This window comes from Engystomops pustulosus, chromosome 3, assembly GCF_040894005.1.
Source record: "Engystomops pustulosus chromosome 3, aEngPut4.maternal, whole genome shotgun sequence".
Lineage (NCBI taxonomy): Eukaryota > Metazoa > Chordata > Amphibia > Anura > Leptodactylidae > Engystomops > Engystomops pustulosus.
The window spans coordinates 129,398,883-129,417,159 of NC_092413.1; the positions used below are offsets into that span (position 1 = coordinate 129,398,883).

General features: G+C 39.2%; 1 protein-coding gene across 9 annotated transcripts in view; it reads right to left on the reverse strand.

Annotated features, from left to right (window-relative positions):
* Positions 1 to 18,277, reverse strand: part of MYO6 (myosin VI) — a 180,990-nt gene that overhangs the window by 66,898 nt on the left and 95,815 nt on the right. For all 9 annotated transcript variants that reach the window (XM_072142095.1, XM_072142094.1, XM_072142096.1 and 6 more), the window contains 4 exons: positions 12,486 to 12,558; positions 10,817 to 10,944; positions 7,562 to 7,657; positions 5,256 to 5,426 (listed from right to left, as the gene is read on the reverse strand). In XM_072142095.1, coding sequence (XP_071998196.1) covers positions 5,256 to 5,426; positions 7,562 to 7,657; positions 10,817 to 10,944; positions 12,486 to 12,558 — 468 coding nt within the window. The remainder of the gene's footprint in view (positions 1 to 5,255; positions 5,427 to 7,561; positions 7,658 to 10,816; positions 10,945 to 12,485; positions 12,559 to 18,277) is intronic.

The following is an 18,277-nucleotide window of genomic DNA, read 5'->3' on the forward strand; positions in this document are numbered from 1 at the left end:
TTGTGGCAAGAGTGAATTCCCCATTGCACCCAGGGTTTATGTAATATGTGTGTTTTGGTTGGAATTAGGTGAGTCTCCTGTAGGCAGATAATATGGGGGTTCTGCCTAGTGATCTGGGAGAATACCATTATTCGCTTTCTTGGGGTTCCTAGTCCTCTCACATTCCACGAAAGTATGCGTAATTCAGTCATGTCTTAAGTCTAAATTGTACCTTCGTTCCTGAGGGGTATTTGCTGACACTCTAGTGTTTGGGTAGGTGTGTAGCACTACCCCACATTTTAACTGTAACCAAACCTGACCCTGGTATGCTCTAACAAAATGTAACATGTTATTAAACCTTGTTTTAAACACATTTTTAACATGTAGCGGGCTCGTCCTTCCACTCGCCTGACCTAAATGTGGTCTTCGTAGCAGAAATGCGGTCCCGCTTAAACCGGCTAGTAAACTGGGATACTCTTGCCATGTCAGATGGGATATAGGCATTGAGTATTACTATCGTTCCCAGTAACCCACATTCTCAGGGTTATATCATAGGCTTCATCAACTATTTGTCTTCAGTGGGACCTTTTATAACTTGTCCATCATTTTAACTAAACATATATATCACATTATATTATGCGCTCTCCCCACGTAATACCAAAACATTAATGCTTTGTGATTAACCAGTTCCCGATCTCACGTGCTCCTCCTTGTCGCTCATGTCAAGTCATCTCGGATTCAGTCTTCACCGATGTCTTGGTGATGCATTCCTGCGTAACTCTAGCCAATCATTGGCCTCTGCCGGTGAAGCAAAAAATATGACTTTGCCTTCATCCACTACACGTAACCGGGCAGGATAGGCCATGGAGTATGGGACGTTCTTTTCTCTGAGCCGGCGTTTGACATCCGTAAATGTTGCTCTTCTCTTTTGAAGATCCAGGGAGAAGTCCGGAAAAATTGAAATTTTTGCATTGTCCATGCGTATGTCCGGATGCTTGCGGGCTTGTTGAAGAATCATATCTCGGTCTTTGCAATTCAGTAATCTTGCTAGGAACGGTCTTGGGGCCAATCCTGGCGGTGGAGCTCTGGCGGGCACTCTGTGTGCTCTTTCTATCACAAAGGCCGCGGAGAATTTCGCTGTGGGGAATAGTTCTTGTATCCATTTTTCTAAGAATTCTTCCGGCGCTCGCCCCTCAGCTCTTTCTGGCATTCCTATAATTCTAATATTATTTCTTCGGAGCCGATTCTCCAAATCGTCTGCCTTTTGCTTTAAGGCCTCAGAGTCATTCTCAAGTGCTGAGATAGATCTTGGAACATTAGCATTACGGTCTTCTACTTGTGATATTCTTTCCTCAGTGGCTTGTACTCTCTCTCTCAGATTTTGCAGGTCATGGCGAAGCAGGCTGACATCCACTCTCACCTCATCCAGCTTGCCTGTCAGGGAGCTTTTGCAGGAGTCTATAGCTGCCAATACTTGGAGGGTGACCTGTTTTAATGTGAGCTCTTCTGAGTCATCTTCCACTTCAGCCTGTGCAGCTGATGTTGCAGCATTGGGTTTAGCTCTAGTATGTACTGTACGCTGTGCTTGCGGTGTACGGGCAGAGTCATTAGCATCTCCACGAGCAAATTCTCTGAGCTTATCTATAGCACTAGCCTTAGGAGGGCTCATGTTGGTGAGAGTTATTTGCAGTCAGTTAGGATGGCTGAATTGCAGAGCCAGCTCAGTGAGTTGTACTCCTATTCTTATATAGTGTTGTTATCAGGTGCCTTCAGTTGCTAGGCTTTTCGACTCTAATTTGAAGTGATTACACTGTAGTAACTTACAGTTTAGTAGTTTTTCAGCTTCTCAATGTTCCTTACTGCAGCACTAGAGAAGGTGCGTGGGCCCGACTTCCTCTCTTTCTCCGGGTCTCCTCTCTGTCTCAGAAGGCTGTCTCACCTGCAGGTGCCTCTATCCAAGATGGCGCTGGCGTTGTGCCTATTTTCGCGCCACTCTACTGTGTGGACCGGGCTGGAATGTTGTGAGCCGGGCAGAGGTATTGCGATCTGGTGTCTTCCTGCTGCCACGCTGACGAACTCTCTGGCACCCGGTTCTATTCTGTGGCTCCCTGCCTCTTCTTCCTAGGTCTCCTCCGCTGCCTTCTATCCTCGCTGACCGTGTCGGCTCTCCGTTGCTGATGCCACGTGGGCTCCGCTTTCCTCTCCGAGACGGCAGCCGGATCCGCTCCGTCTCTCACCTCTTCCTCCGGAGCGATCGTCCTGCTATGGCAGTAAGCCCGTGTTGTCAGGTGAGTGCCGACTCGGGCTCTTGATCAGGTCCCTCTGGCCGTTTCTGTGTCGGGTGGCCGTCTGCGTACGCGCGCTGTCGGTCCTGGCCTGTCAGACTAATTCTCCCGCTGTCGTTTTAGCGTGACTCGCGGGGCCTCTCAACGTGGGGGAGTCCGATTGAGTCCCGGTTCGGGTGTTTTAGCCTGTAAATCAGGATTTATCCAGCCGATTCTGTGGGTCACTGAGGAGCTCTCCTAGACACGTCCAGCCATCTTGGCTGCTAGCCACGCCCCCCCCCACTACACATCTTTTACTTGAACTTTTGTCCAATTTATTAACAATTCATTTCCAATAGTTGCCCGGCTTGCGACCACAAAACCCTTCTTAATCCACCAGGGCTAAAGTGGATTAATGGTTTTGTGGTTGCAAGCCGGGCGACTATTGGAAATTAATTGTTGCATATGTATCCCATCCACTCATGCTACAATCAAAGGGTCAATGTTTTATGCCACTTAGGGGTTGAGTTGTGCAATTTATTATCAATGCTTGATAAAGACTGCTTTGGCGGTCAAAATATCACATGATCGATGAAGACACAAGATTGTTCATCTAATCATATATGTACAAGAGCATATAAATCCTGTGCTTCACATTCTTAGGGGTCAGACTGTATACTGTATGTACATATTCCCAGAAATGAAGAGGAAGGCTGGAGACAAAGCAACAAGTTATGGCCATTTGGGGAAAATATGGTCAACAAAACTTGACTGCAATAAGCAGTGCGAACACTAAACCCAGATGATTTGCTTTCATATTGTTTTGAGATGACTTTTATTGAGTGTGTTGTAAATATACTTCAAAGAATTACAAATTCGGCTTAGTTCGAGCGGGCTGCAAAGGGCCCCTTTGTAATGACTTGATCAGATCTGTATCACAGACTGTGGGTTTGTGACTGTGCTGTGAGCTCTCTCTTGGTCTGTTTACATAGCTTAGAGTTTTAAAGCTTTCTGCTCCCTTCCTAACTATACTATTCTTTAAACATTACTTTCCAATACAATTGTTTCTCTCTCTGTTCCTTACATTAGCTTTCAGCTAGATATGGAAAGATGTTCTAAGGCATTGATTAGATCTTCTGTAAGAAAATAGTACTCATAGACAGCAGCAGGTCCCGCAATCTTCTTCTGACACAGCGCTGTAGACAGGTGTTGCATCAGAAGTACCCTAAATGACCGGTATAAAAAGTTGATGCAGCCGTCTTTAAAAGGGTTAAATTATATATATATATATATATATATATATATATATATATATATATATATATATATATATATATATATATGTTTCAAACAATCTTTCAACACAATATTAACCCATTCCTGACTGCCATACAAGTCCTATTAGCACATGCCCCGTGCAGATACCACATATACACATATGACAGTGTCCGACTTTAAACGATTATATCTGCAAGATTATATCTCCCCTTTAAGATAATATCAGCATTATGTTTCTAGGTGAAACAGAACCAAAGATGTTCACTGTTAAATAAAAATGTCAAGCACTGCCCCCTTTAAATAAAGTAAGTAAGTACTCTCCTGCGGTGCTCATCCCCGGCATCCACTTCTCCCCCAGTTCGCCTTCTCAGCTCAGCTCCGGCTTCCTGGCAGTGCAGGGAGAGGCATGTCTAAGCTCTCTTCCCCCACGCGCACACTATGGTGTATTGGGCCTGATGACGTTGAGCTGTGCTTGCATGCAGGCAGAGAGCATAGACGTGCCTATGCCCGCACTGCCGGGAAGCAGGAGTCAAGCACAGGAAATGAGCCGGAGGAGAAGAGGAAGTAATGGGTGAGCCACAGGCAAGTACTATATATATATATATTAGTAGAGTGTAAGCTTTTCAGCACAAAAATTGGGCTGCAAAACATGGCTTATACTTGAGTATATATGCTATTTTGGTAAAGGCTTATAAAATTTTACTGCATATTAAAAAAAGTTTTTAATGGAAAAAAAATTTTTAAAAGCATATTTTTTCACATTTTAAGTTGTCTGCTAATTCTATAACCAAAAGTGTAATCAATAAAAATTATTCTATCAATTTAAAGTCCCACTTGTCATGAAAAAAAAATGTTGTTATGATATTCAAAGTGGTTTCAAAGATATTGTCAAAGAACAGAGCTGCAAAAATCAAATGACAGTTGCTATCACTATTAGAAACATTAAAGGGGTTGTCCACTTAAAGCATATTACAGCAAATAATTACGGTAATATTGTTTGTGTAATGAATAGCCATTTGATTTTTCAATATACTTTCTGTATCAATCCCTCATGGTTTTCTAGGTCTTTGCTGGCTGTAGGAAATTGTGACCAACATGGAATAACAATATGCCATGCTATTACCTCACTGCAACTCTGCACACTGGCAATTTGAAAAAACAATGGCAAGTAATGTGCTATATAGAATTCATCCATAAATGTGTTGAGCAACAGCAAGTATCAGACAAAATTTTAGAACGGTGAATTTTTTTTTTTTTTTTTTTTTTACAGCAAAGAGGACCAAAATCTCAGGTTTGCTGCTTGCATTGGAGTCTATGAAGGCAGAGAAGGATATGATTTGCAAAAATAAAACCAAAAAACAGTGCTGGAGTTTATGTACTTGCTATGTTTCAGTCACAGAAGGTCATGAGTTACAATAGGACATCAATGGCAACGAAAACTTGACACTCTTCAGATCATGACAATTGAAATGAAAGAATATTCATCACCAGGTGATACAAAATATTGCATCCTGTTACAGATTCTTCACAATTCTGTGTGCAGACCCTTTCATTTACAAAATGATTATACATCTGCAAGGTGTGATAAATTTGTGGCAAATAATGGGAACATAGATACTAGGAAACTGTACCAAATTAGAAATGTCCCCCCAAAAATGTCAAATATTACAACTTTGATCACAGCAAGTAATTTTTAGGACCTGTCCCATAAAAATACCGCAAGTTACAGAATACCTTGAATTTGTTCCCCACGCTGATGAAACTGAGTTTTCCTGTCTTTTGCTTGGAATCCTTGTGATTATTGGCGGATTCAAACAACTCCCGTACAAATTTATCTTTGGACTCGCATATGAGAGACTCCAGTGACATATGGAGCGCATCATTATTCTTCTCCACAAATTGTGTCTAGAGGGAAATGAAAACATGTTTAAACAAGTGACCTTTCATCTTTAATTCAATCCAAGAGGTTAGAGGATGCCATCAAATATGTATATAAATATGACCTATATCTATAAATAGTGGCTTCCGTGCAGTGGAGCAGCATACCTCCACAACCACAGAGAAATGAAGGCGTATAAGTTATGCCTTCTCTACACCCAGAATCATTATCATGTTTTATGCACCATTCATATGCATCATACAACAAAATGGAAAATTTGATGAATCTATGAAAAAAATGTATAAATATAAAAATGTATCACATTACAAGATTTAGTAAATGAAGATGCCAATCACTGACTGTAACAATGACCATATGTGTTTCAGAGAAACGCAAGACCACTGGAACGAGTGAACGCAGCCCTGTGACAGCTAATCCTACTCCAGGGGAAGGAAGTAATTAGAAACACAATATTTCATTTTTTTTTGGAAACAGAAGTTATATACTGAAAAATAATTTAACATGGAAAGGCCGGTTTCAGATTTTGTTTTGAGCCAGAAGAGGCATAATTTTTCCCACTCTTATTGGAAAATATGCAGTCTGTATCTGGACACCATAATAAACTATTTTTACAATGTACTGGTGGTAGATGAAAGCTTCATTAGGCTGCTACAAATTGAGTTACAATTATGTTCTTTGCTGTCATTTTCTTTTCAGAATGTGATTTCTTCAACTATGACAATATTTCTTTTGACTGCTGTACGTGCTCCTCTGCAGGAGACAGAGATTCTGTCTGAGACGTGACAAGTCTGCTGCATGCATAGGGTCAGGTTCTGACACAGTTCTCCGGGAGATTATCATTTACATCAGGTTCCATCAAAGTGGAACATCTTTGAAATGAGATCAAAAAATGGGAAACCACTAAATAAAGGCTATTCATTTGTGACACTGTGCTAGGTGTTTTCATTGACAAGATAACTGCAGCTTTCATGGTGCTGGTCAGAGAACCTTGGCATTAGATTCATGAAGTTGTAGGTGGTGAAGCTCTATACAGGCATCTAACAAACCCACATCTGTCCTTGTACATGTGAATTTGGATTTCTTTAATGCACTATATTTTCCCCATTGTGTTGGTGCAGTGAATAGCATTAACATGTAAAGTGAATCTGGCCACAGCATGCATGTGTGAGACTATTTATGTGTAATGCATGGGAAGCTCAATGAATGTGACTGTAGCGGCTTATTACAAAAGCTCCTACATAGATCTTATTGTGATTGTGGGGCGGGAGGTCCGTACCCTTAGACCATGAGTAAGGCGTGTTGCCGAAACACGTAGGTCGTTTGTGCTTTGTGTATGCACTGTGTTTTAAACTATTAAATAAAGAAGAATTTGTCTCCAACTGGCCATCCTCCATTTCTATCCGTGAGTACCAGGATCCTCCGTCTCTTCAGTTTGGTTCTTTTGCCTCAGAACTATTCACATGCACCGGAATCGGTTTGGGGCTGGATTGTCCGGCGAGCTATGTATAATTTTTCTGCTACATAGATCTGATATTATATTGACTTACATAATGGGGAGATTTATCAAGGCTTGTACACCAGTTTGTTAACCTCCAGGAATTGTGATTATTTTCCCCCTCACGCCACCTGCCCCAAGTGTGTGTGGAGGGAGGGGTGTAAAGAGAAGCAAAGTGGGCAAACTTAGGATGTTCCCCCTAGGGCCTGTGCACAAGATGTCGCCAACATAGTGCAATAGTGCATTTATTCACTATGCAGGGCCATTTTGGAATGCAGATATCAGGAGGCAGCAGCTGTCCGGTATAGCTGTTGCAGCAAAAGGGGTGGGGTGTTCATCATATACTGGTGCACAATGTGTCAGCTTATGATTTCATCAGTAGTTACACAACTACAATGGCTAAGAATGGTCAGAACTTTATCAAAATCTAGCAAGGTAAGGAAGAGAGGGCAAATAAAATGAGTGTAGGTTAACTTTTGAAATGCGGTTTTCCCTATTAGTCAGTAGTCAATGAACCAATATTTGTTGTAAAAAGGTCAAATCTAAACTAGCTATATCTATACAGACTACATTTTTACTAGTACGGTATATGATTGATATTCCACACGATTGAAAGGAAATTCAAAAGCACAAAACACATCTTACTGTTTCATAGCAGACAGCTCCTGCAAAATGACGGATAATAAAGCCCTCATCATCTCGGATATTTCTATGGACAGTGAGTTTAGATTTTCTCGGAATCTGCAATAAAAACAAGGAAAAGACTGAATTGTGGGGTTTTGTTTGATCAAACGATATACATTTATAGAACGCTATACATTCTATACAGAGTTCTAGACATTGATAACTTTATGCTGATGTATTCTATGTGACACATTGTTCCAAAATGAAATGCTACCAGCATGTGCAAGCCATAAAAAATGGAAGACGGCTGATAGATGGTATCAGCTCCAGTATTCATCACTAGGAAAAAGCAACAGAGAACTGATGCATATTTATCAGTCCACCGTTACAGGCCTAAAATGTATCTTTATGGTCAGGAAAAATGTGCGGCTGGCAGATATTAGCATGACGAAAGTGTAATCTCTCATTGCTCAGAGTCAAGTTGAAATCACCGGTTCTTTTCCATAACGCACCTTCTGAAAAGATTTCATTAGTAAAAGAACTGCGTCTTCGGCTGCAGCCATAAAATGATTCTTTATTGGTGCTGAAAATCAAGGATGTAATTTGTTTTGCATAGATAAAACGGTAACGTGATGAGGTCCGCTCGCCATGTTAGCGGAACATACACTACAGTGCTTACATCTTTAGATAAGACTCAAGGGAGGCGTAAAAAGAAAATCTATACACAGCAGTTTATCATAAACACAAGAACTGGAACATTTTAAGGACAAACCACACACAATTAAATTACCAAATAGTCAGAGCCACTTCAGCTCACCCACGCACAAAACTTTTCAGATTTATGAGCACAGCTTGGCTTTCCTATGCAAAGAATGCGAATTTCAAAGATAGGAATTTGTGTGTTCCCTGAAGCTAAGTAGTACAGATTAAATACGGATTGAAAAGGTAAGTAACTGTTAATATACAACCACATATCTCTTTGTTTACTTCTTTAATAAATTGCCAACAAAAAGTAAAAAGCTGCAAGAAAACCTGCAAATATCAATTAAATTATAATATTTGAACTGTTAACATTTACTGCTATAGAAGTTCAGCAACTTTTTAATTTATATAATATTTATCTTATTCTCATGCATTCAGTGTTCCACGCAGTTTTCCATAAATATATTCCATTTGCATTCCATAATGCATCAAAATGCCAATTCATTTCAATGGACTTTAAGTGACTTTTGGTGGGTGTCAGTTTGGAACTCTTCCATTAGTGCTTCTGTTGATTGAGTGGAAAATTGGAGGGCAGCTAAAGTGCTCTTTTTTCCCCTTCTCAAATAATGGAAATGTTACAAATAGACATTAACGAAGCCAATCAAACTCCACTGAAATCAATGGACATCTTAATGGATCTGTTGGACCTCCATTATTACAGTTTCAGAAGAAAATAATGGTGGTCTGAATGCAGGTACCGTATATACTCGTGTATAAGGTGAGTTTTTCAGCACAAAAAAAAATGTGCCGAAAAACCTCACCTCGGCTTTTATGAGTCAATTAAAAAAAAAAAAAAAAACTTAAAAACTTCCCCCTTGGCATCCCCAATGCTCTTCACGGCTCTGTATCTTCGTTGTGGCTCCTGGCAGCTCCTCTTCTTTCTGTAATTAGCTGGCAGAGTAGAGTCCATGCAATCTAGTTTGCGCTGACCGGCAAATCACGTGGACGCGTCTCTGCGAACTGTTACAAAGAGGAGAATGAAGCAGAGCAGAGGGGACCAGAACATCGGGGAGCTACGCCGGGCATCGGGAGAGGTGAGTATGCAAGTTTTTTTTTTTTTTTTTTTTTTTTTAATGTGCTCGACTGGCTGTATATTACATGGGGGGGGGGGCTGGCTGCCTGTATGCTACTGGGGGCTGGCTGGCTGTATGCTACTGGGGGCTGGCTGGCTGTATGCTACTGGGGGCTGGCTGGCTGTATGCTGACCAATTCATTTCCCACCCTAGGCTTATAGTCGATTTTGATGGTAAAATTAGGGGTCTCGGTTTATACTCGGGTCGGCTTATGCTCGAGTACATACGGTATATTAGGCCCTGTCTACTTTACCACTTGCAGGGTGAGAAGAACATGCTTATCTAAATTACTTTGGACACAATTAGCCAGTTGGGCTCCACATCTGTAAAGTTCTGCCTTATACTCCTACATAGATAAAAAAAATGTGTGTGTGTGTGTGAGTGTAATATAACTTAAAAAAGGGACTGACATTTAAAAAGACATATTCTTTCATTACATAACAGGATATAAATGATAACACATCAAATACCCATGTATATGTTCCACTAGTGGTAAATGCCTCCATATTATTTGGGTTATACAATATGCATAGTACATGCATGCCAACAAGACTAAATAATCTGTAACAATACTAAAAGATAAAAGGTACACACTACTTTGCTATTGATTGAAATAAAACTACTGTTCAGCATGTTACAAATTGGCAAAACTGTAGATTACAGAAAAAAAATAACGTATTATGTTCACAGATGTGCGGACCATGAAATGATCTTGAGATTGGTTCACTGTCAATACACAGCGCTACGGAATATGATGGTGCTATGTAAATAACGCTTTATAATAAATAAATAAACTATTTTTACTAATCCATCCTATGTCCTCCGCCCGTTGCTTATCCGACAAACACCAGATATATACGAAGCTTCAGGCTTCTCTGCAGTCACTTTCACCTTGGACTTTGTATATAAGATGTGGCTGATGCCTGGTTCAAGTAGTAGAATATTTATTAATATTTTTTATACTTTTCCCTTATAATGAATGGTTAGACCATTATAAAAGCTCTTATACTTCTTGTGTCCCCCCTTCATCCTCATAGACTGTAAGCTCTTGAGAGCAGGGCCCTCACTAATATTGTTCCATCCATGACTGTTTGTACTCTGAAATGTAATATTATATTGTATTTATCCTCTATGATTTGTAAAGCGCAACAGAATTTTATGGCCCTATATAAATAAAGATTATTATTATTAAAGCTTTCCTACTTATTAATTAATACACTAATGTAAAATGATTGCTAAACACTGGAAAGGCAATCCACAACAGAACCACTTGGCTGCCACATACATACATACATACATACATAAATATACACACATACACACACACACAACAAGTAACATTGTGGGGCAATATAAGAAACATAGACCTCAGAGATGAGAACAGATACAAGTATACATTTATCTAGCTGTAGATAATAGAGACACAACAAAATTGTCTTACCGTAAGGCGGAAGTGGTTTTTATGTTTCTGATGCACCATAGATGTAAAGTGTTGGTCACTAGGCTGAGGAAGCCTATTTTCTTCATCCAGTATATCCAGGATACCCACTAATTTTGACTCAATCAGATCTGAAGAAGAAAATGTATCAGATTCTTATGTGACATAAAAACAAAAAAAACACAACATTTTCCACCAAACACAGGGCGGGAAAGTTCTTGTGCTTCCAGCATTAGCAATGTTATAAGAACACTTTCAGACTCTAACTATTCTATCTTCCCCGAGATAATTATCTCTGGAAAGAGAATTGCACATCTGTCTCACGAACAGAAAGAGGAAATTAAAACCAAAGCAGCATTTAACTATTCCAGTCAGTACAAAGAACTCATCTATAATCACAAGATGTGAAGAGCACCTCTAGCTCTGAAACAGGGGTAAGTCAGGGGAAAGTTGTCCAACTAGAACCCCAACATGACAATGATGTGCAATTCAAGCTCACCTGCTTTAGGTCAAACCCTAAAGAGTCAGCTATCCTGATGTATCCTCCATGAAATAACAAAAACTGTCAATGTCAACAAGAAAGGATTACAGTGACCTATGCGTTCGAGGGACATGTGTTGTCTGGAAGTGGGTAGGAGAGCACTGACATTGGCAATTTTTTCTGCTTTTTGTTCATATGTGTGGAACTTTTTATCTACTAGCTCCTCCATGGTTTTTCGCTCTAGAAATAGTCTTGCTCATAGTTCGAATTTATTCTTGTTGTTATTTACCCATTATTCCTCCTAGAGATTTATGAATTATTTGAGAAGTGGAAAGCCCCTTTCTGTCACTGTGTAAAGACATTCCTAAATGTAACAGGGAAGTATGCAAATATGTTTTCAAAGGTGTTAAATGGAAAACAATGAATCCTTTTGCTACCTTGGAAGGCAGCCCCCTTAACACCTGACCTACCAGAATTCTAATAACAAGATGTGGGATTAAACCAAACCAGTATATCTATTCCAGAACGAACAGACTCCCAACTGTAGACAGCACTCTTTTGACCTGGTTGGGTCTCCTCAGCACATGGGTTTTGCCCATGAAAGGAAGTTCTAAGAACTAATTTTAATTATGTTTACACAATAAAGATAGTTTTCAACCACCTTATTTTACTCATTTTTATTGCTGTTTTAGCTCCTATCACGCAGTGAAGGTCAGAGAGTCCCCCTTATATAATTTTACACTAAGCAGACACTTCATGATTCCTCTGTGCTTTGAGATCCTGTGTGCTAACAGTATGCTTAGATTATCATGTTTCAGGGTTTATCTCCAGTTTCATTTACACTTTAGCTTCTAAACATTCTATTAGTATCTGACACACAGAAAAAGAGATGAGATACAATAGATGAATATGAAACACAACACTTTCATCTCTGCTTTATGCCTAGTAGTAGAGTAAGTCTCTGCAGACTGCTTCTCAGCAGGAAGTGCCTGAGCTGGTCTTGTAATGCAGGGGGGAGGAGGCTGGAGGAAATAACAGTGAATTCGAGAATGTGTTCTCTGTTTATATTTAAGAATCTAGTCTTTGTGGGAATACACCTTGAAGTTGTTAAGCCATTTTTAAATGATTTTTAAAGTAAAGTCATTTGCATTTTACCTTCATAGGTCAATTAGGTTATATAGTGTCACTTACCTATGCAGTCTTGGTTATCCACATAGTGTACTTCATTCACCCCAAGCCCTTCTCTCTGATACAATTCCTGCTCCTAAGTACAGAAACACAGAAAACCATTATTCCACCTAGGGGGAGAAACTACTTCTTTTTAAATTTTGTAGAATGTATAGAACCTTAATCTATATAAACAATCAGAGTCTCCAACATAACTATTTGTTAAATAATGTGACAGAGGCAAAGCATAAATCTATACAACATAACTTTATTACATTACACTTGTGCATAGTGTCTATCAAGCAGGATGAACCAGGGACACTTACTATAAGGCATAGTGCCAGTGGTAATCTTTTTATATTTGTGATCAGAGGCCTCTTTCCTACTAATATCAACTTTTAAAATTATGCTAATGAGCCTGAATCTCATACACTCCTTGCAATACTTACTGTATCGTAGCTTCACAGGCTGCTACACTGTGAAGGAGCACCTCCCTCGCCCTTTGCCTCTTATAATCTCTCTGCAGCAGAGGAAGTTTTAACACAAAGTGACAGGGGGAAAAGTTCTCTTTGCACAGTGTAACAGCCTGTGAAGTTACAGCTCAAGGAGGCCCAGGTAATGCCAACAAGAGCTTTTCTGACTCATTAGCATAATTTAAAAGGAAGGAGGACTTGGATAACAAATATTAGAAGATTACCACAGGCATGGTGCCTCGATCTATAAGTAAGAGTTGCTCTTTTATTTCGATTCACAAATCCAGACGGCCATGTTCTTTGTCTATAAAGAAAGTATATACTGAAGAAGCACTCCAGGAACCAGAAAGGTAGTTTATTCATCCCATGGTCAGTTCAACAAATGTAACATTTCAGCTCCTCAATGGAGCCATTCACAGGTGATAATGGCTCTATTTGGGAGCTGTAATGTTGTAATTGTACAACTGACCATGGGCGAATACACTACCTTACTGGCTGCTGGAGTGCTGCTTCCATGGATCCTTTCTTTGAGATTGCTACTGGCCCTTTAAGGAAGTGTGCACCTGGGACTTTCACAGTGCTGCTCCACCCTTCATTTCCTCTAGTTCACTGCCTATATAAATGTTACTTGGGCTGTCTCCAAGCGGTGTTTTCCTCTAATGCACCACTCCAGCAACTACTAGTTAATTGTGAAAAAAAATCTTGGAAAAAACTTTATAATTAATCTTAACTAAATAAATCTTTATGAAATAATCTTCATCAAATAATGTAGTTGGTTTCACAACAAAGTTATTGTAAAAGCGAACCCAAGGAGCTCTAAATCTTAACAAATAGAAGAGATGGGTAGCAGCTGGCACATCTGTACACTTCAAGAAAAGATTCACATATGCCTTTGATCACGCACATTAAAAGAAAGTAACACAAAAAAGCCTTGAGTTCAATAGGCACTTTAACCTGAAAGTCAAAATAGTTGAGTAAAAATTGAGGTAGTGTCCTTGACAAGAAAGTGAAACAGATTAACAGTGTTCACTGCGTTGTTATTTTGTGATTCAGAATGATAATGAACAATCATCATTTTGTTTTAAGCACAACAACGTAAAAGTGGCAATAATGTTGGGCACCTGTTAAGTTGCACTTTTTTTAAAAAAAGGGCAATGAGAACTTAATTCATGTCACTGGCCAAGTCCATTTAAAACAGCTACAGAAAATAAGGGAATTGTGCAAGCAAGGGGACCTAACAGCTAGTGGTGTTATGTATGTATGTATGTACGTACGTATGTATGTATACATGATAGTGATGGCTAATCTTTTAGAGCCTGAGTGCCCAAACTTCAACCAAAAGCCATTTATTTATTGCAAAGTGCCAGCACAGCAATTTAAGCTGTAATTTATTTCTCCTTGTTCATTGACAACTTTCAATCCTTCAGCCTAAGGACACCAATGCAGTTTAGATGAGGAGGGAAAATTCATCTATCACTGTAGGAAGATTCTGCAGGCAGATTCTTTGAGTCCTGGCTGGTGAACTTCATTCTGAGGTAATGGCCTGGGTGCCCACAGAAAGGACTCAGAGTGCCGCCTCTGGCACACGTGCCATAGGTTTGCCACCAGTTTTGTATGATGTCAAAAGAAAACTACCACAAGCTCATGTGAATGGGGCTAAGCTTGCAGTGCAGTATCTTTCCAGTCCAAAACACAGTATATGGAGCTGTGCCTGTTCTAGTGCACTACAGATAATGAAAAAATAAACACAATGACAGTTGTGCCATTCGTCAGATCTGCAGCAATTTTACAATGGTGACATACCTACAGAACAGAACCGGAGATTGAAGCCAAAGGTTGAAATTAATTTACCAACAAACGATTTTGTACTATTTTTACCTAAAGAAATGACTTGCATGCATTGTTTTAAAGGTTTTACCAGGAAAGACCTCTGGTGGCTGGAGCAGGGGAAAACAAAAAAGTATACTTGCCCTGCACATCATTTAATTGGAGGAGAGCCACTTCACATTGCTTTCCCCAGAGACATTGACCTAACAATCCCACAATAAATATTTTCAGAAATCATTCTTGAGGTCATCAAGTTTGGGGCCAGAAACCTCTTTTAGATGGGTTGTCAAGGTTTTAAAAATGTACTTAAAAGCAAGAAATGTGGTACAATATGGCTCCTGCAGCCAATCAGTGGCCTGCATCTATGTCAGAAGAACAAGAAGGCTAGTGACTGGATTTAAAGTTTTCATAGCGGGACATTGGAGAACCACGGGGGAAGCTAGAATGAAACTTCAAAAGTTAAAAATAAATAATTCTTTTTATTCTAGCACATCCCTTGATTTTAGCATTCTTTTTCCAATTATATAAACTATTCCTTTTTACAGCCAGACATCCGCAATGACTTTCTTAGAATGTTTATTGTATGGAGTGAGTAATAAATAATTACTATTGCCTTTGCAGAAATCAGTATTGATGCCCACTAGAATACCCTGGATTCTCCTCATCTGCCTTTGACAGTTCCTGTCTATGTCAATTATAGACTAGAAACCATGAAGGGCAAACAAACATCAAAACTATTTCTAATCTTAAGTCATGAGCTAAACGTCAAACTAATATATGTTCAATAATAAAGGGATGTAACAAAGCCCCTTTATCTCTGTAGAAATAAAAATCCTGATCGCAGTCGAGAACCCTTAATGCATCTGTAATAACCTTTCATGCACCACTGCTCCTGACGGACAAACACCTACACGTTACTGAAATTTGCAACTGAAGTAGAGAACATATAGAATATGATCATTGGAAACAAATATTTTAGAAGTTTGATAAAAAAAATTCTGAAGCAATAGATTACTTATAAATTTAACTTGTGATCATGAAATATTGAAAAAAAAAAAAAGCAAAAAAAAACGCTGACAAAAGTATATATACAGAACTAACAAAGGAAGCATAGAAACCAGGTCTTGTTTGGTGTCCAAATGCACTGGGGCAGGCCAAATCTGAGAGTGCCAATGCTGTTACTCTATGATCTGCCATTGAGGAGTTCTACCCTAACTGAAGTTATGAAGGTCCGTGCCCCATCTGGACAGATCTCCATGCAGGACAGTTTAACCCCTTGATTGCTGCAATCAAGTTGGATCACAGCAGCTAAGAAGAGAAACTGAAGGTTCCCTCAGTTGCCTCCCTGGCCCCCACAACATGATTACGGCAGTGGGTTGCCATGGCAGCCGGAGATCTGGATGTACAGAAGCCTATTAGGCCCAGTGTGAGACTGGGTCTAATATATAAAAGTACTGCAATGTATTTTATGAGGAATCATGGTATCCCAAATGTAAATCCCCTTATGGTTAAAAAAAAAATCACCCTTTTCCATAAATATGAAAAAAATAAAAAATAAATCATGTTTTATGTATTCTGTGAATTTTATTGTTAACTGCCTCCCAAAAGTTTTCACCAAAACGGTGGTACTTATTTGATAACGTAGTATAAAGTAAGAAAACTCTTATATTTTACATTTTTTAATATTGTGAATAGTAAATGTTTTAATAAAAAAACAAGTTTCAGAGTACCCCGACAGGAAAGGGGTTATCAATTCTTAGCATAATGCTCTTTTACCTTAAAATTTAAGCCATTGGAAAATACAACTCTTACCACAAAAAAACCCTCATTTGCCTATGTCAGATTGAAAAAAAAAGTGCTCTATCCTAAAGGCCAAAATAGGTCTTATGCTTAAAGGGGTGTTCCCATTTCAAAAAATGAATGTTTGTATTATAAAAAGTTATGCAAGTTTCCAATATAATTTCTGCATCAATTCCTCACGGTTTTCTAGATCTCTGCTTGCTGTCCTTCTACAGAAAGCTTCTATGTTTACTTCCAGTGGACAGAAATCTGACCATGGTCACACAAGTGCACTGCTCGTTATATCACACAGCTCTGATTACTCTTGTGATATAACGAGCTGTGCACCTGTGTGACCATGGTCAGATTTCTGTCCACTAGAAGTAAACCTATAAACTTTCTATAGAATGACAGCAAGCAGAGATCTAGAAAACAGTGAAGAATTGAAACAGAAAGTATATTGGAACATTTTATACGTTTTTAAAATGCAAACAACAACATTAATTTGCTGAAATGGGAATACCCTTTTAAGGTGTTTAAAGGGTCATAAGCAAACAAAACCACAAAAATCCAATTCAATATTACTGGACATAATTGCTAAAGAAAATACCAATGGTGAAGTGGACTGACAGTGGCTCAGCTCTTTACTATCAATCGGTGCACAAAGATTTGTCAGTGGAAAGCAATCCAAATGTTCCTGATTTAACAGCTGTAAAAACAATATTTTCATGAAGATATGCCTTGACTATTTGTCATGCACAATATCCAATACATATATTTAATTTTATCATTTACATGACTTTTAGCTTCCCTTCCTCTGCTACGTGATGTTATGCAAATGATTCCTTCATATTTGCATATCATAGCGTTTCTATGAAATTTTAAATAGTGCCATATAGTACAAGCTCCTGGCGTAAAATTATTTCAGGTCTTGCATTCTGGAAATGCTGCTCTTCACGTATTGTCATTTCAATAATTTACGTATTATTCTTGCCCTGAGCTGAACGGTCACAGAACAGATTGTTTCGTTTCTGGAGCACAGGTAGATCCTGTCTAAATACATTTGTGTCTGTAACCAGCTCCCAGGCATTGTGCAGTGGCCAATCACTCCTCAATAACCAAGCCACCGCGTAATACACAGAGCAGAAAAATAGGCTGTGTGTGCAGCAGAGGTTTCCATAAGCTACCACATGCAAACCAAATCTTTCAGCAAAGCAGCAGAATCTCCCTCACACGCTGTATTACAGCAGAAGCTTCAGCCATCTTCTCGGCATGCATTTACATTTGACGGAAAGTGTTCTATAGGTTTGGAGATTGCAGCACCCTGTGATTTTATGCAAATAAAGATCATTTATCACAAGCAGTTAGAAATGGAACATCAGCACCAGACGTCATGTTAATTGCACGCGTAGCATGAGATGAACAATATTTGCCTTGCTGGTAGATGGATAAGCCTCCAAGTAATAAAATTAATGTACTGTCTATTAAATATTTATGACACAGGGACAGCTTTAACATTTGAGCATTGCTGAAATTGCGCAGTGATATATCACTGTCTACAGACCAATGATCTCTGAGCTAAAGTTAGGGTTTTTTTTTTTTTTTTTTTTTTTTTACACATTTGTGGTCTAGTTTAAATCAGTGTTGAGGACAATAATGGTCACTTTGTACTTTGGAGTTGACAGAAGTGATGAAGGGTCCTCTTTAAATTTTCCAAATATTTGTATAATTTAACCC